General features: G+C 46.3%; 1 protein-coding gene across 5 annotated transcripts in view; it reads right to left on the bottom strand.

The window, feature by feature from the left end:
• SH3PXD2A (SH3 and PX domains 2A) overlaps positions 1–26,886 on the bottom strand; it is a 273,440-nt gene that overhangs the window by 74,316 nt on the left and 172,238 nt on the right. For 2 of the 5 annotated variants that reach the window (XM_072870729.1, XM_072870728.1), the window contains exon 7: positions 1,388–1,519. In XM_072870729.1, coding sequence (XP_072726830.1) covers positions 1,388–1,519 — 132 coding nt within the window. Of the gene's footprint in view, positions 1–1,387; positions 1,520–1,828; positions 1,993–5,398; positions 5,753–26,886 lie in introns of those variants that run through there. The other 3 variants (XM_072870732.1, XM_072870730.1, XM_072870731.1) reach the window with 3 other exon arrangements.

Consider the following 26,886-nt stretch of genomic DNA (forward strand, 5'->3'; position numbering starts at 1 on the left):
GGAGGATGCTTGTCCACTAGCCCAGATGCAGTTGAAGTAGTCAAGACATTTTTCCCCCCCTTCAATCATAACTATTGCTTTAAAGTGGGGCAGATGAGCATTTTGGCCTCTACTAGTTTTGCAAGTGATAGAGTCAGTACCCAGGAGACAGGCATTTCTGTTCACACTATCCAGTTCATTTCCACACGCAATCCTTTTGGACACCACACTGAATCACTGGCCAGCAACTGACTGCATCACTTTGAGCCAAACAAGCATTAGGCTTTCATACAGCAGAGAAATAACCACTCAATTAAAAGAAAAATAAATTAAAAAGTACAATACATGGTCATCGTTGTGGGTAACCTGACTCAGAGCTCTGGAAGATGGATTTGAGTCCCAGATCAGGGTGTCCTGGTTCCCCAAGCTCTGGCGTGCCCAGCGTGCTCCAGAGCCAGCCAGCCGTGAAAGCCCTGTGTGTGGAGCTACCACGATATCAGCCTTCACTTGAACGGCTCCAAATGCCAGCAGCTCCTCTGGATGAGGACACACAAGTCACGAGTGGGCTGGAAACCAGTCCTGGACAACAGCTCCGGATTAATACACAAGGAGCGCTGGGGGGGAGGAGGGGGAGCTGCTGAAGACAGGCAGTTATTCAAACCAGCTGCTAACCCACTCCAACCACTCACATGTGCACAGTCAGGCTGAACAAACGCAGGAGACTCAAAGCTACCAGACATTCAAGAGTTAAAGTACACAAAAGACATCTATACAAACACTTGCCAAAAATCTCATTTTCCAAGTGGAAGCTGGTTATTCCAGGGATGGCAGAGAGGGATTTCATCTTGCTTTTACATGACAGGCTCTGCCTCCTTGCCTCAAAATTCCCCAATTAACACTTCTGCAAGAAGTTTTGAAACTGCATAGCCACGTATTTATCTACGCACATTCTCTCCCCTCCCTACCGAGCTCTGGGCCACAGACTAAGCTGTCAAGCCAAGTTTCATCCCAAGCAATTTTTAAACACTCATCCTATAAATCCTCTGAAAAGGGAGTTCGTAATGGAAATGCTGACAAGAGACTTGAAGAGACAGCAGGGCAACTATATCGGTCTACTATACACCAGCTTCATTAGCTGCAGGTCCTTCTCTCCTTCACCTTCGTTTTCCATTAGCGTACTTTGGCTAATTAACACACAAAACCTATGAAACATTCTTACAGTAGAAGGCAACATTTGGCCCCAAGCCCAAATCAACATTGAGAAACTTCAACATCCTCAGCCAGACATAGTAACTGTACCAGATGGAGCTAACGTAGAGCTACAAGTAGTGATGAGGAAACTGAAAGAGGAGGAACACATGCAAAAATCAGACCACTGGAAGAGGGAAAAGCAGTAAACGTGTCTTACCGCTTTCGTTTTTCTCTATGACATCCACGACCTCTCCAGCCTGGAGGCTGATCTCAGAGTTCTCCTGCTTCTCATAGTTGGACACCACCACATATTGCTCCAGGATCATGGGTTCAGAGCTAGCATCAGCACCTGGGGAAGGGAAAAAGCAAGCCGTAAGCCAGCTTCCAGCCATGGCTCCTCGAGAGTGACCTCCGTCCATCCGATTCACGACAGGCCAACTTGTCACCAGAGCCAAGCAAATCAGCAAACAACCTTGGCTCGCAGCATATCCCCAAATGGCTGGCCATATAGAAACAGCCTCCTCTGGCCCACAACCCAGCAGCACAGAGGGACATTGGAGACAAGAAAAAGAAAAAAGGGGAGGGGAAAAAAAATACGAAAGGGAGCCGAAAACAGTGAATTAGTTGCAAAGTTTCATGATGGATTCTGAAAATAAACCTCTTCCCAACATGGTTTCCACAATCCTTGCTCCCATTCAGAGAGAAAAATCCTGGGCAGAAGCAGCATAAATCCACAGCTGAGCCATCCCCCAAGTAAACCCAAAGGAAAAAAAAAAACCAAAAAAAAAAAAACAGCTCTCCCCTTGGCGGCTCAGCTCCTTCTCCACTCTAAAGGCTTGAGCTGAAAGTCAAGAGGGGGCTGTAGATGCCAATCATATTCGTCTGCACTGCAGCCCTTAAATAGAAACACATGAGCGGGATTGAAAGAGAGGGAGGTGGGGTGGAGGGAGAGAGGGGAGGGCGGGGAAGAGTGTTTACTTGAAACAGAAGAAGAAAAAAAAAGTTATAGCACCAGATCCTTGCTCAAACACAGCCACCCCCTGCCTGCCCCCCGCCAGCTCTGCAGTTCCGCATTCCCCGCAACAGAGCAGCCCCGAGTAGGACGGGGCACACCGCACTCCGGCTTCCCCCTCCATCGCCCTTCAGTGCCTTTTTGGAGCCCTTGGAGCCAACTTCTCCAGTTGTTCGGTTTCTCTTTGTATCGGGAGCTTTCGGCTCCCAGAGCCATTTATGAATGAGAGTAGGCTCTCACACAAACGGGTGAAAAAAGGTGCAAAATAACCATTCTCTTCCCTTCCCCCACACTCCTGGGGTTTCTTCTTGGGTTTTTTTGATTTCTGACTTTTCCACCCCCAAACCAAAATCGTGCATTTCGGGGTGGAGCCGCGAGGCAGGGACACTGCTGTGCCAGACGTGGAGGGAGACCTCCTCGCACTGCCATGCACTGTATGAGATGCATCTTGGCTCTGCGGTGCAACATAAACAGCATGGCCGAGGCCTCCGCACCCCCAAGCCCAGGCACAGACCAACTGTGCCCTGCCTGGAAACTGCCTCAAACAGTCATGAAAAGCTTTAGGACATCAGGGTTTCTTAATTTGCCCTCATTTATACACTCTTCAAAGCGTCAGGCCAGAGCAAAAAGCACCTACAATTTCTGTCTAAGAGCCAACATGCCTTAATGCAAAATTATTTTACAGGTTTCCTGAATTACAGCAACTGTATTGGGGCAGAGCAGTTGGGCCAACAGCATTATTATACATTTTACATATTAAGAGGCAGTTCCTGCCTCTCTAGATTAAGACACAGAGGGAAAGGGGAGACAGAAGCAGATGTATGACTGGCTGAAAGTCCCATTTCACGTGACAGGCAGAGCCAGGAGCAGACTCCAGGTCTCCTGAATCTCTGATGACAAATTGGCTACAAAAGACGGGAAGGAAGCAGCCCGGTCTGAAACTGTCCACCAGACAAGTCAGGGGACTGACAGCCAAGCACAGGATGCTCAGTGCTGTATTTCCAAATGCAGCGTGTTCATATGTGTTTGGGCTGAAGATGCAAAGTGATTCTACAGGCAAATAATTAGCATCCCTGCCAAGAGAGAGGTAAAGAATGCATCAGCCATTAAAACAGCATCCTGTGAAATGAAAATCCTAGAACAAGAAGCAATTAATCCAACCATTTCCTGAAAGGAAACGCTATCACAATGCCTCCCTTTGGACCAGATTTAAGAAATCCAGAAAATTAGAAGACTTCCTTGCTCCCCAAGAGTGCCTCTGACTCTCCTCAGGTTACAAAGGTTAATTTTCTTTAAAGAGACTCATCTCCTCTAGAAGTTTAAGAGATTTAGCTTTTCTATAGGTAGTTGAACCACAGCCAGTAGCAGCAATAGGGAGAGGAGACTGTGAACTGACAACATTGAAATTTATAATAAAAACTTTCACCATAGCTGTTCATTCCAAATAAGCACTGTGTTTCTGTTTATGATGAATCAACTTGACTTGTGTGTTCTGGTTTAAACCAGTGCTAATTGGGTTAGAGTGGGATGACATGCTTCCCCCTGTTTCACACTGCTTCCCACACAGCCCCTTCTCCCGTCCAGAATGGGGCAGCATTATCCCCCAACCTATTTATGCAGGTACCACCTACAACCCCTACTTCATTTTAGTCGTCTTAAGATATATATCAGTCCTCTAAGCAGAAACAAAAGCCATCACGGCCTTATGTTTATGCATGTGCATCAGCAGAGAATTCAGCGTGTGGAAAGGCAAACAGAGGGACCGAACAGTAGCAAAGGGAGCAGGGGACATGCAGGAAGCTACTTGCTAAATAGACACCCCAAATGTCACCTTTCCTCTAATATCCTAGACAGTTTTCATGAGAGTAGAGTAAGGAAAAAAACAACAAAACACAGCATTGGCGTGGTGACAGGAGCGGTGCTCATGTGATGCACATGTCCCTGCTGGGAACAAGGAGAGGACCAGGCTGGAGCACAGGCTGGCAAACGCCCCGCCGTCAGCCACCGAGGCCGAGCCAGGGACCATGTGCCAGGGGAGCACCCTTGCCAGGAAACCCAGAGAAGCAGCACTTCAAATCCACCTCCGCAACTCTGGCTCCAAAAAAAAGTGGGTTTACCACAGTCCAGCAAGATAGGTTATATCTGCACTCACATACCCAAAACCCAGCAGGACTTTATGATGCTGTTTACTCTGTCCTGCCTTAGACAAGGTACTCAACTGCAGGAGGATTTCTTTGTCACTACAGCGGCTGGTGCAACACATACAATTAAGAGACTGTTTTAACAGAAGCTTGTGTAAGTGTTACAGGGTTCCTATTAAGACAAAAAAAATAGGGTGATAAATTCCATGCTCTAGGAAGTAATCAAGGTCAAACTTGTTCTTTTACAGCTACAGCAGATCATGCCTAGAGAACACCCCCCTTTGGAGGGGTGGGGTCCTTGTGGCTCCCAAAGTGATGCTCGCCCAGGATTAGGCACTGCACAGTGGGGAAGACTTCAGTAACAGTAAAGGAGGAAAGAAAGGAGGAAGGAGAAGAGGAAAGACAACAGAGAAACGGCTCCTCCCAGTAGTCAAAAGCCTTAAACATTTTCTGGGTAGTCTGGTTTAGGTTGTTACTATATTCCCTTCAGACACAGTCAGTAGGGTAAAAAGCTTTAACCCTCCTCAGCCTTCCATCCCCCACAAGCATCTTTAGATTAATTACTCCTCAGTGACACTCAGGATGCCCACAACATTGCTGGTATGATACATCAGACTGCAGGTTTTTCCCCCAAACAGGATTCAAAAGAACAAGACAGGCAACATCACAGAGAGCACAGTACCAATTACACCCGCTGCCATGGGTGCCTCCACATCCCTGCCAATTAGTTCAGGTCTAAGTTGTAACACAGGACACAGCACATTGAAGAGTAACAGCCTGCTCAGTGTAAGCACGCCAGAGAAGAGGGATGCAGAGTGGCACGAGTTCCCCAGCAAGCTCACATGCATGCTGCAATGCCCCCCTGACATTACAGCCCCACTTTTTTAAAAGCCTCTTCAGCCCAGGCAGGAGAAACGGAGAGCAGAGGATAGGATAAGGCTGATGTGCCAGGTAAAGTTCCCCCCTCCTCTCCCCCAAGAAAGCAGAATTAGTGTTTTGATTTAGCTCCAACTTGCAAGCCCACCCCAGAGCAGAGCGCACGATAGATCGCTGGCTGAAATAAGAGTTTGCTTGCCTCTCCGTTTCTTTTTGCCTCGAGTCCGTTTCCTGGTTAAAGTCTTGAGGATACCCCTCCTCCTCTCCATAGGGCTCCACTTTACAATCCTCCCGCTCCTCACCTCAGTGATTCCCTTCCTGGGGCTGAGCAGAAATGTCATCGGAGCATGTCCATGCCCCTCACAGCTGGCACTATTAAGTGACACAGTTGCACCCTGTCCCCCTCACCAGGCAGCAAGGAGGGAGCATCATTCCTCCCGCTGTACTCGGAGACCGGCAACTACTGTGAAAGCCTCCTAAATAAGAGCACAGAGCGCCCGTTCCAAGCAACGTCTTCCTCCTCCTCCTCCTGTGTTGCAACAGCTAAGACCTACGATGGTTTTGCAATAGCCAAAAATTAAAACCACCAACTGGACTCCAAAAATAAAATCATCTGGATATGGAAATCTGAGACTCCTGATCTTTGCCAGAGTACTCTGTTGTTATCAGGCTATAAACATGTCTGCTCTTGTAATCCATACAGTGCACAGGCTTTTATATTGCCCTTTTATGATTATCAATCAAGTGTTTACAGATTCAGACTAAATGAATTAGTACTGGGCTGGTCAGTGGAAGTTTTGCAGAAGAAGCCAAACCCACAGAAACGGTCAGTGAATGCCATAGGGATGATTCACAGCTGAACAACCAACTGGCAGGTAGTCCAGCTCTTCTGACCTGGGCACAACTGCTGAGGACACGTGCAGGGTCTGCACGAGGGGTGTCTGGCAGAAAGTATCCCCAGGTGTCACGGCTTTGCATATGATAAAGTCAGAGCTTCACACTTTTCTGCGCATAGGGAGGAGTAACTGTGGTAGCTTGGATCTAGAGCTGTGGTTTCTTGTTAAAGCCAATTCATCAAGGGTAAGCCTTTACGTATCTCTGGAAAACTCCTTTTGGGGAAGGAGAGGAAAAAAAAGAAAAAAAGAATACCCAGAATAACAGCAAGCCTACTTAAAATCCTCAAATTAGTCTATTCCCTCACAACAATCACATGCCCAGCTCTAAACACAGGGATTTTCTTCCCCTAAAGACTCTACCTCTCTTCTTTCTTATCAGAAGGACCACATCACTATCATAAACAAACATATTAAAACTGCATGTTTTCTTTGAGCCTTCCACCAGTGATCTATTCCCAAGTATTTTAAGATAGAGAGCTTAGGTCTGCCTAAAAATTGGGTTAAGTGTCTATTGCACGCAAGATAAAAACAGATTTTACCACATAAAGCACATGAGATTACACAAGAGCTCACGATCTCAAAGGGTCTCAGAAAAGGAGTTCCTAAAATAACCAGTTCCTAGAGTAAGCAGTGGGATGAGACTGATGAAGCCTCCTACAAATCTCCTCGGGGACAATACGGATTCAGATCAAAACCATGTTTCTAAGCCTAGGATCTCTCTTCTATTCAGTGGGGGTTTTTTGTTTTGGATTTTTGTTTGTTTGTTTGTTCGTTCTTTTTTTTGTTCTTAATGTGCCCTAAACAATCAGGCATTTAACTCATCTCCTGGATACTCCTGCACTCCAGCCTGTCACTCTTCAGCCCCTTCCCACTGACCAAAATTCAGGCTATATTTGCATGTCAATTATTCGTGGAGGTAAAAGGCCACTCACAGCTTGTGGCAATAGGAAAGGGGATTCATTTCCATCCCTTCTGCCAGACAGGAATCCCCCCAGTCCTAGCAGTGTTTAACTGCAGAGATCAACAGCTCTTGGTGTAGCAGTCATGAGCCACAAAGCTTTAGGGACAGAGACAGAAGTTCAGCACCACCCATAACAACTAAGGGAATACAGTACCAAGTCCAGTCCAGTCTCCAGGTCTCAGCAATAAAACAGTACTGGCAAAAATACCTTTGCCTCATTATAGATGAAAATAAATACTCAGATAGGCCTATCAAATGGGTTATTAATACACTATAATTTCTGTGGTTCTTTCCTGAGCTTGGCCAGGTAGCTCTTTACAAAGAACAAAGCAATTCTGTTGCGTTTTCAAAAAAGAGTTTCAGGAGCAGGTGACACCCTGCCATTAGGCAGAGGTATGACTGAAAGCAGAAAGGGAAGGGTTTGGATCTGACTGCTTAAGTAATTCAGAAGACTCAAAGCCAGAGAAGTTTGGCCTAAAACCTTGTCCAAATCCCAAAGAATGCCTAAGAATAAACCAAGGTTAAGCACCATGCTCCCAGTGATGGCCAGGTCAGCATGCAAACCCTCTCACCCCAGGTTAGCAGCCATGATTAATGTACAAGAAGCTTCTCCATAAGTGAGCATCCATACATACACCTTCCTCAACTCCACAGCGCTTATGTTCTCTGCAAGCCTTTCAGTACGTGGGGCAATAGCTTCCTTACAGAGTGGCAAAAACTCTAGTCTGTCTTGTTATCTTTCTGGCTATACATGCAGAAATCTGGTATAGATGGTAACCGTGAGCTGCATTAACTCCCTCCTGGTCCCCTGGGTTGCAGCTACAAACAGCTACAGGGAGCCCAAGCCAACAGCATGCATTACCACCAAGAAAAGAATATGACCAGCAATCATAGCAGCCACAAATTAACCTGATGCCTGGTTAATGATGCCATTCCCCAGCATAAGGCATGCATAGCATTTTCTAGCACTTCTAAGAACCAAGATCTGGATAAGCCTTCAAGAGTTTGGGACAAGTGGCAGCTTTAAGGTAGACTGTGGCTTCCAGCACAAACATTGCACCCACCCATTTATTAAAAAGGGTAGAAAGGAGGACCCTGGGAACTACCAGCCTGTCAGCCTCACCTCTGTGCCTGGGAAGGTCATGGAACAGATCCTCCTAGAAACTAAGGCATGCTAAGGCACATGGAGGACAGGGAGGTGATTCAAGACAGCCAACATGGCTTCACCAAGGGCAAGTCCTGCCTGACCAACCTAATGGCCTTCTATGATGGAGTGACTACATCAGTGGACAAGGGAAGAGCTACGGATGTCATCTATCTGGACTTCTGTAAGGCCTTTCACACAGTCCCCCACAACATCCTTCTCTCTAAATTGGAGAGATATGGATTTGATGGGTGGACTGTTCGGTGGATGAGGAATTGGTTGGATGGTCGCATCCAGAGCATAGTGGTCAACGCCTCAATGTCCAGATGGAGATCGGTGACAAGTGGTGTCCCTCAGGGGTGAGTATTGGGACCAGTACTGTTTAATATTTTCATCAATGACATAGACAGTGAGATCAAGTGCACCCTCAGCAAGTCTGCAGATGACACCAAGCTGAGTAGTGCGGTTGACGCACCTGAGGGATGGGATGCCATTCAGAGGGACCTGGACAAGCTGGAGAAGTGGGCCCGTGTGAACCTCATGAGATTCAACAAGGCCAAGTACAGGGTCCTGCACCTGGGTCAGGGCAACCTCCTGTGTCAATACAGGCTGGGGGATGAAGGGATTGAGAGCAGCCCTGAGGAGAAGGTCTTGGAGGTACTGGTGGATGAAAACCTGGACATGAGCTGACAATGTGCGCTTGCAGCCCAGAAAGCCAGCAGTATCTTGGGCTGCATCAAAAGAAGCAGCCCAAGGTCGAGGGAGGTGATTCTGCCCCTCTACTCTGCTCTGGTGAGACCCCCCCTGGAGTACCGTGTCCAGCTCTGGAGCCCTCAGCACAAGAAGGACATGGAGCTGTTAAGAGTGGGTCCAGAGGAGGGCCACAAAAATGATCAAAGCAATGGAGCACCTCTCCTACAAGGACAGGCTGAGAGAGTTGGGGTTGTTCAGCCTGGAGAAGAGAAGGCTGCGGGGAGACCTTATAGCAGCCTTCCAGTACTTAAAGGGGTCCTATAGGAAAGGCAGGGCCAGACTTTTTAGCAAGGCCTGTTGTGACAGGACAAGGAGCAATGGTTTTAAACTAAGGGAGGGCAGATTTAGACTGGATTTAAGAAAGAGATTTTTTACAATGATGGTGGTGAGGCACTGGAACAGGTTGCCCAGAGAGGTAGTGGAGCCCCCATCCCTGGAAACATTCAAGGTACGGCTGGATGAGGCTCTGAGCAACCTGATGTAGTTGAAGATGTCCCTGCTCATTGCAGGGGGGTTGGACTAGATGGCCTTTAAAGGTCCCTTCCAACCCAAACTATTGTATGATTCTATGATACATGTTTGACGCACAGCTAAAACCAGCAACAAAACACAACCCCCACAGGGACCATGTCAGGAACGAGCTTGGCCCATGGTAAATGGCAGGTGCTCTCTCAAGCAAGGGCTCCAGTTCACTTCTTCCTTTTTTACAGTCCTCAGCAGCATTTCCAACAAAATCCTGACAAACAGAGAAATTCAGTGCTGACCTTTGCCAAGTGGAGCTTGTTAGTCTCAGGATTTGTATTTTTTATTTTTGATCTGCTAGGTTTTAAGACAGAGCCAAGAAAAATTAGAGGCAGGAGGGTGAAAGGAAAAAAAAAAAAGTTGAGTCCTCTTTCCACTCTTCGGAAAGTTGGCGCTCTGAACAGCGATTCCAACCAACTAGGTTACAGGTAGCAACAGTTAAGAATACTTAAGTATTTTGCACACAAATCTGTTAAACTCCTTGGAGATTTTCACACAGCTGCTAGACAGGGTCTTCCACCAGGCTGAAGTCACTCATATACTCTGACATTTGCCCTAGTCCTACTCAGCGGTGCAATGCACTTGCATTACTCCACATGGCACGAAGCAGACTAGCCAAGGAATTTAACAGCAGCTGGGGTGACCCAACCTAGTGCCCCACCACAGCACCTCTCAGGACCTGGCTGTATGGCACCCATCTTCTTCCAAAGTAGGAAATTAAACCACTTGCAATCCTTGGTTAGAGTCTCCACTCGTGGAGCAGGTTCATGCCCTCAGCTGGAGCTCAGGCAGCATGAAACTGGCTTCTGTTCTAGTCTCCAAGCCCAGCCTAGGACACAGATATGTACTATGTGAATAAAGATCATATTCAAATTTAGGTCTGCTCTGTCAGCCTGCCACATTAGGATATAGTCCATGGCAGCTCTGGACTGAAGAGTAGCTGTGTTGGAAACCAGGGATTCACTTGGATGAGAAGTGAACTGAAACTGAAAGGCCACGTGAACTGGAACAGCATGGGGAGCAAAGAACCTGCCAGATGTACCAGAAGACTTCTGAGCAGGACTACGTATCAACATTCACCTTCTCAAGCACCACGCAATGCAATTAATCACTTACATTTGCCCTATCATCATGCACAGATTTTTCTGAAACCAAACTAGTAACATGCATTTAGCTAGAAGCAGTCAGCAGAAGGGAAGAAAGTTGTATCTATTAAAGATTTCACTTCCTTGCCCTTTAAGAAGGATGAAAGCCTTGGCGTTCAATTTGTCAGTTTACATATAGCAACATGAAACAGTCCCAACAGATGTAAAGAGTCAGAGAAACCCAACCTCACTCCCCAGCCAGGTAATCTGAGGGCTTCTTGTCATTCTTCCCAAGCGACACCACCTCCTCTGTCTCCTCCTCAACACATTTCTCTCCTGCTCAGTCTTGTTCTGTTTCTCTGTCTGAACTCCCTGGTGACCTATCAACCACCAGGCTCCTGTGACTGAATACTTCAGATATTTCTGCACTTTTATATCCAACTACCACCCTGCAATTAGACCTACTGTGCTAAGATGGACAGACTGCCTCCCCCCACGGGATATATTCAACTTCTGTCAAGGATAGCATTTCTGAAGTCACAGCAGTCTTGCTTACTAAAAACCTCAGACAAACAAGCACTCATCCATTGAGGATGGTGGGATTTTGTTCACATACTTTGAACAGGGCATGAACTTGAATATTTACCAAATCAGGTATGGAAAGCAGCAGGAGTGTTTCCATCTTTCCTTGCCTTGAGACCTATGTGTGGCCTTAACTGCGTGGGTGACCAGACCAGCATCCTGTACAGGCATAGGGTGTACAGCTCATGATCATTTTTCCTAAGGCTGAAGGAAGAAAAGACCTCTTGTCTCATGTTCCACATCAGGTAACAAATGTTTGCAGAAGAAATCCACTGGTTACTGAGAAGTCCCGATTCCTTATACTATAAAGCTTAGTTTTTGCCGTGTATTGGACTACTTCTCCTTAGACCCTGACACATCACCTAGAGGTTGTTTCCCTGTTCCCTCCTCCTTCCCAATTCCCTGTGACAAGGAGTCTGATGCTCCCACCAAAACGTTGCATCTTCCTCAGAGTCCTATGTTTTCCATATGAAACCCTTTCTACTTACTGTGGAAAAGCAAAAAAGCATTTCAGAAGAACAAGGAGCACATAGTCACGTTTCTTCTCTCCTTTATCTCGACCCACAAGATTTCTCACTTTTGCTCCTCTTCTTCTCTCCTCCATCGCACATGGAATAGTGAGAGAGCAGCTGTGCAGGTACTTAGCTGTGGCCAGGGTCAACCCACCAAAAGAGGGGAAGCCGCTCTGGATTGTGGCTTTCAATTTGGCAAGGACGATATAGCACAGCAAACTACCATCCACTGCTAGCAGCAGCATCAAGGTGAGGCAGCAGTCAGAAAAGCAAAGCTCTTCCTTATCAGAAATCGTGCATCATGAAAAACCAATACACAAGTAGACAACAGATCCTTGACATCCACTGCCAGAGACTCACATTCAAGACAACTCCAAAACTACACACAGTTTGAACTACAGACTTCTTTTTTTAATAGCATGCAAACACCAAGACACAAGAATTTACCTGGAGTGACACTCTTTTTTGGAGTGTCAGACAAACTGGACATCCAAACTTGAAATCCAAGAAGAGGGCAGCCATGAAAAGAGAAAGTAATTAGAGAAACAAGAAAATAGTAATATTGAAGTCTGAAAGTTAGTCAAGACAGCTTTGAAAGACACTAAGTTTTTCTTAAGAGTGGTGTTGGCATGATGGGGACTCAGTTAAAGGTCAAGCCATAAGAACTACCCAGTTAATTTTTATGTTTTAGGGGACTTGCGGAACTTATGAAACTGATCTGTAGTGATTCGACTGAGATCTCAGAATAAGATATGCTCTGAGGTTATTCCCAATAGGACAGGGAATGCATACCAAGAGACAACTTGACTTATTAAGCCTCAGACCTGCAAAAGTATTTAGCTTTGCAGCTGTTAATGATCCCCAAAAGACCAACAGGCAACTCGCAGAGATTGGGCTTAGCAAACACATGCAAATTTCTACAAGCATTTGTGTTTTCTTACCCTAGAATAGCATTAAGGAAAATAACAATAGACAAATAATACTCCATGGAAAAGAGTGTAGAGCTCCAATAAAGGTACATTCAAAGTATAACTAGAAATACCATTTTTTAGCCAGTGAATATGAGGTAGAAACCTGGTTAAGGAGAAAGCTAGTAGAGTTGTTACCAACAAGGTCGAAAGATTTTCCTCCCCCTCCATGAAATGAGGTGTAAATACTTGGCTTGGGATTCTGGGAATAATCTTCAAATGTTAAGTGGTGGGTTTTGGGTTTTTTTTGTTTGTTTGAATACACTGGAAGCATGTTTTAAGAGTTAGTAGGTTTGCCTCCATTTCAAAATAAGAACCAGCAAACATTCCCCTTCTGCGGGATGAGGGAGATAAGGACGGCTGTTACTTTCACATTGCCTGGTAGAAGAGATGAGGAGAGGTGTTTATATAATAGGCTAAGAATTTCCTAAATTCTGACAAACAATTCCAAAACGCAATTTTAAAAATTCATTTGCAATGGGTAACCCAGTTCTGGACCCATCAGTTTAACAGCAGAGAAGATCACTCTTCAATCACTTGGAGACAGGGGCAAGCTATACTGGTGGCCTTGTCTATTGGACTTGTTATTGTCTTTTGCCCTGCAGAATATCATCAAGAGAGACAAAAATCAGTAATAGATTCCTAGTACGTATGTAACTGAGAAATTGCTAGCATGATACAAAGCATAAAAAGACAGCTTTCAGACCTTCCCACTGGAAACCAGAGGTCCAAGAAACACATTGCTGCATTTCCTCAGCGCTAAGGGAATGGCAAGGTTTTGAAATCCTTTCTTTAAATCAGGCACACAATTTTCATTGCGTTACAGCAAAACCAGAATTCAGATGGATTTGGTGTTTTGCTTACTTTTCAGTAAGTTGTCAATAGTGGCAGTCTGGGAAAAAACCTGAAGTCTTCCGACCATCTAACTCCCAAACTCATGCACTGCACTGTCACAATACAGTACAGAATAGACCATGGTACGTTACAATAATTTACTTTGGATTACCTTTTAAGAAAAAAAAAAAAGAAGGCTCTGCGTTGGTAGAGTACAACAGGAAATCAGCTGGCAGAGTAACTTGTGCTCTAGTTTATGGAGGGAATATACAGCGTGTTTCTATTACAGACTTGGGGCATGCATGGGAAAGGGTGTGAAGGAGTTGTTGTCAGCAGCTTGTCTATTAGCTTTTGAATAGACTTCCACTGCCTTCAGGAACAGGATTCAGTCAGCTGTCAGATCTTTTTCCAGACAGAACCACCTGAATATGGCAGCTATAAATAAAGCAGAAGATGTATTGCAGGAACAACTGGGAAGATTTCAAACAGTTTGCCCCAATCCAAGCTGGCAGCAAAAGCTGAAACAGCCAACAATTAAAGACAGAGGGAATAAGCTGCACTTAACACAAGCTTAGTGCTACCCTAGATCTGTCTGCCCAAGAAGAGAGGGAGTTTAAACCTAGATCCACAGTAGCCGTATCTTCAAGTGCCCCTTGTGAGATCTCAAGGAACCAAACTCACCATAAAAAACAATTCTGTTAGCTACTATTAATTTTAATTTCTTTTTAAACAAAGTATTTTTTTCTCCTTGTCAAAACCATTGGTCTAAGCCAGAATAAAAGGGCAACCCAAGTATTAACTGGTAAACAATCCCACAGGTCCCCAGCGTGGGCTCCCAGGCCCAAGAAGCAGCATAAAAGCAGCAGCCCTTCTCAGCTGCCCCAGCCTGACAGCAGCTAGATGTGGATGAGGTTGCTTCTGAAGCAGAAGACAGCTAGCATATTTCAGCTGCTCCTGCACATCTGCTTAGCATTAAACTTCCTTCTTGGGGATTTTTTTTTTTTAATTCCAAGACATTTAAGCTCTAATTGCTACCAGCTTCTAAGAGTTCCCCCTACAAATAATAAAAATATCAGACATTAGTGATGGATTCCACTTCACAGAGAGCTCAAACGAAGAGCCGCGGAGGGAGCCAGGGTACGGGGAGGAGGTCAAAGGCCCCAGAAGCACGCTGTGCCCGAGCCAACAAAACACAAGCTTTGAGCAGCCCTGGGTTTCCCCTTTAGGACAGACTTTTACTGGAATTCTGCATGGGGCTTGGAGCCGATTTCCAATGGGATTGGTAACGGTAAACGAACAAACCCTCGCTTCCTGCCTCTCCTCTCCCCCGTTGCCGCATGGCCGAGCACCGGCTGGTCTCAGATGACTTGGAGGTGGGGGGGAAATCTCAGTATTTGGAAGGGAAATTAAAGTTGCCTGCTCAAAGCAAGCCACTCCTAAGGCAACAGCATCCCAGTTCTGCTCCTAACACCAACCCCCACAGCCCTTGCTGCCGGCTTCAACTGGAGCCAGAACAAACCCCTCTGATTGGAATTATTTTTAAAAGCTCAAAAGAAACACGGGTCCATAAATTACAGCTAAGCCACGGGGCCGAGGCGGTTGTGAAGAGCACAGAGGAGGCTCCCTGTCAGAGCCACAACGCACAGAAATAGCAGCGGAGCAGGCGTGTCACTGGAAGCGGCTGCTGAACCCCAGCCCATCCCAGCTGCCACCACGGAGGTGGGCAACCCCCGGACAGGTCAGCTGGGCTCCTCAGGTGGGGAAGGAAAGGAAGGAGTCGGGGGGCAAAGGCTTTAAAGACATAATTAAGCTGGTTGCTGTTGTGAACAAAACACATGAAATGGACTATTTTAGATTTCACCAGAAGCTTTTCTGCTGCCAGTGAGACTGGTTTGTTTGCTGCTCCTCCCACCACTGGCAAGAGAACAGGCACCAGACTGCTGGGGACCAACGCTTTACGCTTGCGATACAGCCCCACTCATCTCATTTTAGCAGCAGACTATTTGTCTTGTGTGCAGTTAGAGTAGAGCGAGCTTCAAGGAAAACCTACCAAAGCTAGAGTCAGTCTAGAGTCGAATGCACGAGCTCAATGCATCTCCCAAAATCCAGGAGATGCCACATTCATGGTTCACATCAGTCCTGCACATCCAGCTGGGTCCTGGTCCAGCAGGTGCAGAGAAACTCCTCCTCCACAGGCATTTTAGCAGTAGGTACTGATGCAGGTTTCTTTTTGTCAGTAACGTTGCTTAAAACGTTCAGTTCAATGTTGAGACCAGCATCCATTATTTAATACTGCTGTAAAGGCCAGAAGGAACACCTTCCTAAAGAGTCACAGGTTACATATCACTGGGGCTATCAGGGACCTTTATAACAAACTTTTTTTTAAACTAGTATCTGTACAGCTGTCTAGCCTGTTAAGCTACGTATTTCCCAACAATATTCCTGCAGTAATTCTGGGGTATTGGATCATACTAGTCATGAGTCTCAGCGTGGTTGTAGTTCTGGCCACGTAGCCCTTGCCCCAAATGATTTCTGCGCATAGCTGAGGAGTTAGCATGGGCCAAAGACAAGTCCCAACAAGCGATCTGGATGTGGCTACCTTGCTTTGGAGGGTAAAAAGAGTTTAATTATACAGGCATGACCTGTTCTGGAAGTTGCCTTCCATAGGAGATAACAGTCCCAGGTCCATTTAATTAATAAAACTCTTTTGTTCTCATGAAGCCCTACCTTAAACATCACCTGGGAATACTGAAATCTTCCTGTGGCTGTCAAGGTGCACCTTAAAATACTGAGAAAAGGATAAGAACAAGTGGCCATGCTGAAGAGATGCTAACATCTGAAAGAGACTGCCCTTTTCCAATAGCGATCAATTCTGTAGGTCATTAGTCCCCTCCATGAGGAGGTAATACGGGCTCAGTTATTCAAGGACCACAGTGGTGAGTGTAGCGAAGGATTTTGCAGATTCATCTCCCAGACATACACCCTTCCTGTCTTAATTGGAAGGGTGAAAAGAGACTAAGCAGTACAATCTTAGAGTAAACTGAAACTATACTGGCTTCCTGGGAAGTCAACAATCAGTGCTCCACTCCAGAGAACTTCACTGGTGGTCCGGTAACTGGCAGCGATTCCTCAGACTAGAGCTGGGGGAAGTAAGTGCTGCTTCTACTCATCACTGTTCAAATAAAAGGCATTAAGAGAAGAATGGGGGTGTTCTCATCCCAACAGTGGTATTTGATAAGTCACCAAAAAGTGGGCTGACCAAGCTGTTCCTTAGAAGTGTCCATTTCTTAGAAGTGGCCTACAGCCTTGTTCACTGTAACATTTGTCACATATGGCAGAACAGAAAACAGAAATTAAGCCTTTATTTCAATCTAGATTTTGGAGGTCAAATCTGCCAAGGAGTTGGTATAAATTAAGTGCCATGTTGTTGTCCTGGGCGCTCAGACTTACTGCCCAGAGCAGGTAAGGAAGCCCAGGGAGCCAGGCTCAGTCTACTCAATTCCTCCTCTGGCTTCCCCAGAGTTTCTTGCTGGGATTTTGCCTCCACTTCTCCCCTCATCGCTTCCTCTCTGCCCTCTTCAGACAAGCTGAGGAACAACCTCCTCCTCCTGACAAGGTGAGACTGACCATCCATACAACCAAGAGCAGGAAGCTCAATGAGGAACCCCAAAACTGTGGGGCTTGTTTTCAGTTAAACTGCTCCCATCTCTTTTCCCCCATACCCTTGTGAGCCATCTCCAAACCCTTCATCCCCCAGACCCATTGCCCATCCTTTGTCAGCCTGTCTCCAGGTTTCTCTCCTCTAGCCCCTTCCCCTTCAGCTTGGGATTGACGCTTTGGTTAGATGGGAAAGCAATAAAATGCAATAGTACTAGACTAGGGGAGGGAGAGAGAAATAGTTGGTGTTGCTAACCTCCCCCAGGAATGGAAGTACTTTTATCAGACAATTACTCTGATACAGAGTCTACATGTAGCTCTACAATATGGCTGTAAAACAGCTTGGAAAGAAGAAAAATGCAGATGAGCCTTAATCTGAATTGGAACCATTTTCACACATTCCTGGCTCACACAATTAACTCATTCAATTAGGCAGAGAACAACAGATAGCCAGAGAACTGGGAGGATGGCACAGAAAGGTTGCAAGTGTTTTGACCTATTTCAAGCCCTATGGCTCAAGGCACCCTGTTGAACTGCACCATTGTTGTTTCTCCCTCCAGGCTCCAGAGGGACCTAACCAAAACCAACATTTGTGCCCAGTGCCTGACCCAGGGTGCGCCTGGTCAGCCCTTACACTTCCTAGGTACCACAATGACAGATTTATTTGCTACTGTAATTGCTGGGCGAACAGCAGCCACCCCTGTCCCTCACCAGAGAAGTTTAAATAAGCTTTCTTTGCTCTTATGTCTGTGGGATGCTGATGCATCATGTTTAAAGCAAGTGTTTTAAGATAGTCCTTGAAGGAATACAGAGATATATTCAATTTTTTTTCCCCACTAGGAGACGGCATTTTAAAGTAAACCTCTCAGTGCTGCAGAGATATCTCCTCTTCTATATACTTGAAGCAGAACATCACCTCCACTCCCCATGCCATCTGTTCAAGAGGCAGTATCTCAAAGGGCTACATCTTGAAAAAATATTTGACTAGTAGGTTATCAAACATGCAAATCCAGCTAAAGTGCATGAGTAAGAGGATTGGCAGCAGGCATTAAATAAGGCCTTTAATTTTAGTCCTATTCACTGAGTTCAGCCCCACCATGAACAGCCTGTGCAGGGCTTGTACTCAGGAAGAGATGCTGCATTTATGCAGGGGGTGGGGGCAGGTGTGCCAAGCTGCAGGGACGAGCCCAGCAAGCACCTTCCTCTCCCCGGCAGAATTGGCTGCTCTGGGAGCTGCCAGGGCTCCTCGCCTCCCCAGCACCATGCTGCAGACCAATCTCAGACCACTTCCACTTGCCACGTAAGCAGAGCTGCCTGGCGTACGCTAGACCCACACACACTGCTTGGAAAATATTCACATCTGGCTTTCACGTGACTCAAGCGTGCCTCAGAAATCCATCATCTGGATAACTCACTCCTGCAGGGGAGAAATCCACAACGAGAGAGCCCTTTCCCGAGTCGGAACAGAGCAGCAGGGTGAGAGGATCGTGTGCTCGACAAACTGCAGCACAGTGACACGCTCACCAGCTGCATTTCCACAGCCTCATACAGTCCTTCGTCCTTTCTAAAAGTACAAACATAAAGAGAACTTAGTCCCAATTTTCTACTCTGTTTACTTCTGCAAAAGCCCATCCTAATCCCATTCCCAGACCCAGAAGTATCCAGGATTGTTTAGTTTTTGTTCTGGCAGCCATAGCTCATATTAACTCTTTCCACATGGCAAGCAAGGACTGCTTCCCACATGATCACTGTGGTACAGCCCCTGCACATACGGTTTTGTAGCAGTTCCCAGTTTTGCTGGGAAGTGCCTAGAATATCTGAACGCTAATCCACATCTACAGCTGTACAAACTGAGAGCATCACCCCCCTGAGGAAAAAAAACAGTCTCCAACACTGCCGAGGAAGAGGGCAGAGAAGCCCCAGCCTTTGCACTTGGAAAGTCACAGGTACATATGCACACTAGGATTCATGCATGGCAAAAAAAAAAAAAAGCAAGAGTCAAATTCTAACTGTGAAGAAGTCACACTGCCAAGCACAGAAAATGTACCGCAGTATCGGCATGTCCAGGCAGCCTGTTTTAACTGGCAATAGACTGAGCTGGCTCATTGATGCATACGTTATAACTCCTGCTGAACACCTTATAAGTAATGCTTCCAGCTATCTCTGGTTAGATGAGCCACTCCATCCAGAGCAGACTTGTGAGGATTTTGCCTGTCACACAGCCCGGACGCAGACCAGCCAGAATGTGACAGGTATAAAACCATGCACAAAGCTGGAGGCACTTAGGGAGTGCTATTTTAGGGATGAGTGCTCTCAATAGCGTAAGGACACATACTCTGCCATCCAGGTTTCTTTCTCACAAGAGAGATTCAAGTTTCAGGTGCTCACCAGCCTGAGACTAAGTTATCTAAAACAGGTAAGAGGTCTGCTCCTCTCAGCCAGCCAGACCCGTCTGTGCTGCGTATGGATTCCTGCAGCAGCTGAGGATCATCGCCCTCCACTCCAGCTCCCAAGTGCATTTCTCACCTGCCTTATCTAACATGCCAAAATCAAAATCTGATACCACGCAGTTCTCCCTGTGCAAGAGAGGAAAAACCCACGCAGCAGTGTTAATACCATCTGCCACTGACAGACAGAGGAGGAAGGCAGAACAGGAGCAGATGGAGAACAGAGAACTCCTTAAAACCATGAGAAATGCCATTACATCCCCTAAGGTACCAAGTGCTTTCTCAGTGCTCAGCTGACGGCTCTCCAAGGCATTTGCAAGGGTGCAAGCTGTTCTGCCATGGCTGTGCTTGAGCCACACCTCATACTTGCAGTCCTTCCCTGCCCGCCCAGCCTCCCTGCCCTTTCTCCCCAACGCAGGGTTCTGCACAACATTGACTCTGAACTGGGAACGGCAAAGAGCACAAACACATTCCTTTCCCTAATCCTGTACCCTGTCCCCACACTTCAGTATAAAAGCCATGGAGCAAAACAAAAAACCCACACAACACACAAACAACTCTTCCTCTCTTATCCCATCTTCCTTCCACCCCAGCATATGGGCCACCCAGAAGACAGCGACCCTATACATCTAACAGGCCACATGTCTTGTCAGCAGAAAACTGAAGCAGTGCAGAATAAAGTCTCCTATCTGCTCTTCTCTTCAGTAGCCTCAGGCAGAAGTCCAAAGCATTTCAGTTTAAACAGTGACTTTAAAAATGTGGTGTACAAGGAGAAGTGCGAGATCAGTTTCCTCCTGCCAGAATACCACAGGCTGGATTTGGAGTGTGGGAGTGGAGTGGACAGATTCACATCTTGACTGAAGATGCAGAATTGGGTCACACACACAGGTGCTGCAAGGAGATGAAGTCTGCCTGACTTAGCTGAAGCTCTTCCACAAATCCTGCTCTGTGCCAGTGCACCCAAGCACAGAGCAATAGCCCTGCTTTCAAAAAAACAGAGTGGATGTTCCTTCAATTATATGAAGAACTTGTTAAAAAAAAAAAAAAAAGAAAAGATTTACAGGCTTGCTAAAAAAAATCAGGAAAGAAAATGAGCTTTTTGGGAATTACTGCATCAGGCAAAAGCCAATAAACTGAACAGAAGTTAGAGATTAGCAAATTCACTAGTTGAGGAAGAATAATTCTCCATCATGAGAAGAGGAAGCTCCGTCATCAAGGACTGACCTGAGGATGCACATTGAGATCATTAACTAACTCCTTCCAGAACCCGGCCCAAGATGTACATCCCCAGTAATTATACGCTAAGGTTTGTTTGGTCCTCGGTTGCTATGCTTTTGCCTACTCTGTCCTTCTTTTATTACTAAATCCTTTATCCTCCTGTTTAAAAAAAAAAAAAACAACCAAAAAAACCCCAAAAAACCCAAACAACTATGTGAGAACCAAAATGTTCTGCCAGAATCTGCTGTTTTCAAATTCCATGCAGTAATTAGTACATACAGCCAAGAAGGGTAATTGTATGATGGGGGAACAGATCCCGATTTCTGATCAAGAGCAATCCTGTCAGTACATGCTTGTGAAGTTACAAAATAGTGACTGGCAAACTACCTCATCCAGCCATCCCCATCAACAGGCCAAATGGCACCAAGGAGCCAGTCCACCATCGCTGTTTCTGCACTAATTGTAGAAAACAATGCAAGGAACACAGCACGCACATGTGATTCATCAGGACACAAACAAGAGCACGTGCCTCAGTCTGCGGGGAGCATGTCGTACCACAGATTTCTTACAAGGATTAAGACACCAAGCCCAAGCTACGTGGTTTAAGAGGTTCCTGGGACTTTGCCATGGGCTTGGACAAACTTAGATCCCCATTCACTACCTTAAAAAAAAAAAAAAAAAAAAAGATTAACCTTCCAAGCTGAAGCTTTCCTTTCGGATGGAATATAGGGTGACAGACTTAAGAGACAAACACCATGAGAGCAGAATGACTCAAACTAACATTTGAGTTAAAAAACACATTCTAGCTTTGCTGCTATCACCTGGGCTCCGATTCATTAAGCAATAACCAACTGCCTGCTTCATTACTCACGCACTCAACATGGGTAGCCCCAAGACATCTGCTGCAGTCATCATCCTGACAGAAGATGCATTGCCTCATGCTGGGATTCACCATGTTAGTTAATTGGATTTTTCAACATCTTTAGTAACACTCTTAGATTTGGCCCCTTTGAGAACCCATTTAAAAGGGTCAGGCTTCCTCTGCTGAGAGGGGAACATTGAGATAGATTTAACAGTTAACTGAGTAAGTTAAGGCATGCCCACAGCACGCTTGCAGTTGCATTCACAGCTCTCCTAATATTAAAAGGGCATCCACCACTCCAGATGACATCCCATCAATACTGCAACAACCTTAAGGCAAAGGAAAGGCAGCACTGTACCTCTCTTGGAGAGGTCCTTCCTTCTCCCTCCACTGCAGCCATCTCCCACAAATATCATAAAATATCTGCCAGGGCTGGAGGCTGTATCTTCCCTCCTCTCCCTGTACCCATGTGCAGCTAAATGCCTGCTGCAGAGCTATGAAGCTGGCAGAGAGCTCCGCACTCAGTTGCGCCAACAAAGCTTTGGCCCTAGGGCCGGCACCTCAGTCCTGCAACAGGTAGAGCCAGCTCCAGCCATGCAGCCTTGCTGGTCCAGCTAATGGCTCACACATTTGTGACCCCGTTGAATGATTAAGCACAGAAGGGCTAGTGCAGACCATTCATTTTCTCCATATCGCCTCAAAGGAGGCAGTTCAAACTGAAGTTAAGAAAATAAAGCTCATTTATAAAAATAAAAAAAATTGAGACGTGCCATGGAGCTGTAAGTGCAGGCTAGACACGTGCAATGTGACAGGATCAGAGAGGTTAAGCTATGAAGCGATGAGCATAGCTCAGCTGTAAAGACAGAAAAAGCCAAAAGTTAAGCCATTTCCCTTCGTAATTACAAAGGAAGCAGAAAAAAAATATCCCTGGTAGCACAAAGAAACAGCAATTAAGGCATCTCCCTGAAGCTGACAGAGCACGCATCCTCAGTGTGCGAGAGCGAGGAAGAGGGTTTCCCTAGTAATGAAGAATTAGGCTAAAGAAACAACTCTTGCTGTCAGCTCCACCCATAAGCCCAAGGCAGCAATCCCACAAAGTGACCAGCCATGAGGGCCCTCAGTGTTGTTACAATGATCTGCTTGTTTTTTACTTGGAGGCCCCACTTCCATCATTGTTGCAACTCTCTCAACTCTACTTAATTTCCCCATTGAGGGAAAAGAGCATTACAGATGTTTCTATAAAAAGTTTGAGACGTAGCTTCCAATGGACTCTGAAGCGGATACATCCTTCCTAGTCTTAGATTACAGGAGGGAAAGGAAGCAGAGATTGTTGTCTGGGTGCTGCCATATTCTGCTAGTCCAAAAACTGGACGTGGGAACCAAGCTGAAGCATAGTTCTCTCTGCTGAGGAAGCCAAGCCTCATCAGCATCCTCACTGAGGCAACACTGGCTTGGACAAAATTGTTAAGTTAATATTCTAAGTGCTCAATTACAGGGGCTATTTAAATAGACTTCAGCTGGCAGACTCAGACAAAGTACAGCCAGCTTGACGCAGGCAGGATCTGATCAACTAGAGAAAGGAGACACTGCAGTACTGATGGAGCCATAAACTTTTTTTTTTTTTTAAAGTTTATTCCCCCTCACTTGGAGGAGCATCCTACTGCATAGCAACACGGTGCTAGAGAAAGCAGCTGAGCAGCAGCTTGAAGACAGCTGTGCCCTCAGCAGCAAGCAGGGCAGTGGGAGTGAGCAAGCAGTGGGGTTTTTTGTTACGATTTCAGAAGGGGGTGGCCAGCAGTGCTCCTGCTAGTGCACACCAAAAGCAGTAAGCACAAGGGCTTGGCCACCTACAAGGCAGGTGGCAGACATCCATGCCTTAGCTTTGAAAGCAAAGGTGAAGCAGCATCTCTTCTGCCAGATCTGACCCCACTGTTAGCAAGGAGAACCCTCTCAGTAATTGAGGAGCACTAAGACTCAGTGTGGAAGAGCCATGGAGCCCACGCCAACTCCCTATTGCCACCAAACACCAGGTCTCAGATGCTTGCTTCAGCTTCACAGCTGGGGATCTGACAACAACTTTGGCATGAAACCAGCCAAGAAAGATTCTCAGCAAGGGAAGAGGGCAAGATCATCTTACTCCAGGAGTCTGAAACTTGCTCTAGCCAGAAAGGGGTGTGTGTGGGGGGGACATCCATACTACAACTGGTTTTACAAGCCACATCAGGATTAGCAGATGTCTCAAGGGTTAATTAGTTCACCATGCACAGATGGTAGCTGGTAGGGTTTGCAGAGTGGATTAACCTAATTTGTGGTTTGTAATGTACCATGCAAATATCCATTACGAGACTTGCAGCAATTCTGCCCTTATTTTGATTTGAGGAGAGCAAACCACACAATGGATGCTTGCAAAGAAGTAATGCCTGTTTTGAGTGACAAATGAGTTGCTGTTCACTTGGTTAATGTGATCGACAAATTGGAGTCTGAAAAGTAATCCCTTCCCTTTTTGCTACAGAGGGTCTTTGGAAAGACCTAGACGAGACCATTTGTTGCGAGTGTACAGAATATGCCCACGGTAACCACTCCTTACAGCTGTACTGAGGTCTCTTCGGCACTGACAGATGGTCATAGAGCAACAATTCAATTGCCTGGAAATATGAAGGCAGCTTTCTGAAGCAGCTCTGCAGCATGTCAAGTAAAGCCCCACAAATCGAAGGTAACAGCATATGTGGCAGTTGAGGCCACAGCAAACACCCATGCTGAGCCTCAGCTGCTTCGGTGAAGCTCCAGGTCTCTTGAGCTGACTGCAGGTTAAAGCATTTGTAATTAGATCATATCCAAGTGAAGCGCTGCATGTTTATATAGCACTTTGCCCAGGAGGAAGCCTGGCTCAGGGCTGGCATGCAGAGATGCCCCAGATCACTGCAAAACTCCCTTCTGTTTAGCTAAGGACGTGCCACACTATTGCATTTGGTTCAGAAGGTCTCAAATGTTTACAACCGGTATCAGCTGCAGCGATAACTGTTTCCCTAACTCCTATTAAACTCTGAACTTATCCAATTTCTCCCTGCTCTAAGGGGTGAGCACAGGACTAGCTAGACACACACTCTGGCAAGGCAGAGGTCAGGGCAGAGGTGACGTTGGCTGTCAGAGACATTCCCCAAATGTTTCTGCGATCGGCCACGCTCATGTCGTGCCTGCACATGCCTGAGACACAGCAGCTGTGGGATTCCTGCTGGACAGTGTGGGACAGCCACGCTCCCACCCAAAAGCCTCCTCCGAGCACATCTTTGGTCAAGACAGAAGATGCGTTCAGAAGTCTGATTTGTTGGGAGGTGCTTGCATTTAAGAGTGCCTATTTGTCTCATTTAAAGATGGAGTAGTGTCTGCACCTATGGAGGAAACTACGTTTCAAAGCTATTTGTTATCTTAAAAGACTCTCACAGCACACCCTGGAAATCTGTGCTTATTTACCCCATCACTTGTTCAAGTGTCATAAAGCTGGTCTTTGTTAGAGACTGTAACTACCAACTCCCTTGGCATATTCCTTCACTTGTTGTGTGCGCACTCCCACAATATCCAGCTCCAAACAGAAGGAAGCATTCCTCCGCCGTTCTAAAAATCAGGCAAGAAGATGGCCGAGAACAGAGTCCCTTTATGCAGCTCACTTTGGTCAGAGAGCTGCTTCACATTCCTCTTCATACAGGGTAAATGGAGAAAGAGCTTCCCTAAACCCCACTGTTTCTAAGCCCTAGCTGTGCAAGCAGCCAAGCACCCAGAAGCAGAGGAGAGGAAACAGTCCCAAAAGGAGACCCAGCAGCATCTGGAGGTGGGACAGCCAAGGGAGAGCACAGACCTGAGCATCCATCCCTTGCAGGGACGGATGAACACGTCACTTGGGATGCTCAGGGCAGGAGGCCAAAGAGCCCAGCAGGGCAGCATCCACAAATGGCATCTCAGCTACACTGACTCAACTTAATCCCTCTTCCCCCAGCATCATGGCAGATCAGCCTCAACTTCCTGCCAGAGCCACAGGAATGGAGGAGCAGCAGTTTCCTCACACTCCTAAAGCAATTCCTCACATATCTTGCAAGAGTATTGCAACTCCTGTGCACGTCAAGTGGTGCACTGAGCCTAAAGCTCTCCTGGTTTCCTAATGCTGTTCTAGGTCAGTGCTAAATCAGGTTGCCCCAGAGACTTCAGCAATGTTCTTCAAACGTCTTTACGTGGCCCGAAAGCCCCCGGTGCTCAGGATGTGGCACTGAGCCAGGAGCTCCCACACTCAGCTCTACCTTCTACCGGGTCACTTGGACCTTTATGGTCAGCCCCTCTAGAGAAAGTGCTGCTGCCAATTTAATTCATGGACCATTGCAAACAAACACTTCGCTTGTAATATTACATTTAGGACGTCCTAGAAGTGCAACCCAGACAGAAGAGTCTTTGTAGGAGATCAGGAAGATGAAGCATGCCCTAGTTTATCATGTCAGGCCAGCTTGCCTCTTCATTACTTCAACCCACCTCAGGAAAATTCAGGGAAAGGGTAGCAAAAGTATTGGCCTGCAAAGGCAACAGCCATTTGATGCACAGGATGTCAGGGTCAAGCAACAGCTTCACTTCAGGGCACCACTTAGCCTATTACAGAGCTGCAGCTTAAAAGCTCTCATAATTCACCAACAAATCAATCTAGGCAGTGACATTCATTGGAGTCCAGTATGTTACAGTCATCTTCCCTTCCTTCCCAGAGACTAAGCCATTGCAGTGTTTCTTCATCATCTTAAAAAGCAAGAGGAAAAAAATCCTCCCTTCCCCTGCACACAGGCCAGAGTTTTCCAGGAGTTGCTATTGGTTTGAAAGGCCTCTCTTTGGATACCCTGAATGCCATTTGGAGCACCCAAGACTCCAAACAAAGTCAATGAGAGTTGCAGGTGCTCGATGCTGCTTGGGGAAAAAAAATAGAAAAAAAGAAAAAAGAAAAAAAGAGAAAGCCCTGACACATCCAGCTCAGAGCAGCCAAACCCAGAGGCCCATAATTACATGTCCCTATTGAAAACACATCTGTAAAAATCACTAAGAGCTACAAGGGAAGGGAAAAAATTGGATTTATATAGCTTCAAATCGGGGTTTTATAGGACATTTGAATCCAGGATCTTAAAAACAAAACACTGAGCTAGAACCTTTGAGGCAGCCCAAACCCAGACACAGGCACTGAGAACATTTTGCATCAGAAGCCTCACCAGAGCCTTTTGGAA

This window comes from Ciconia boyciana, chromosome 8, assembly GCF_034638445.1.
Source record: "Ciconia boyciana chromosome 8, ASM3463844v1, whole genome shotgun sequence".
NCBI lineage: Eukaryota > Metazoa > Chordata > Aves > Ciconiiformes > Ciconiidae > Ciconia > Ciconia boyciana.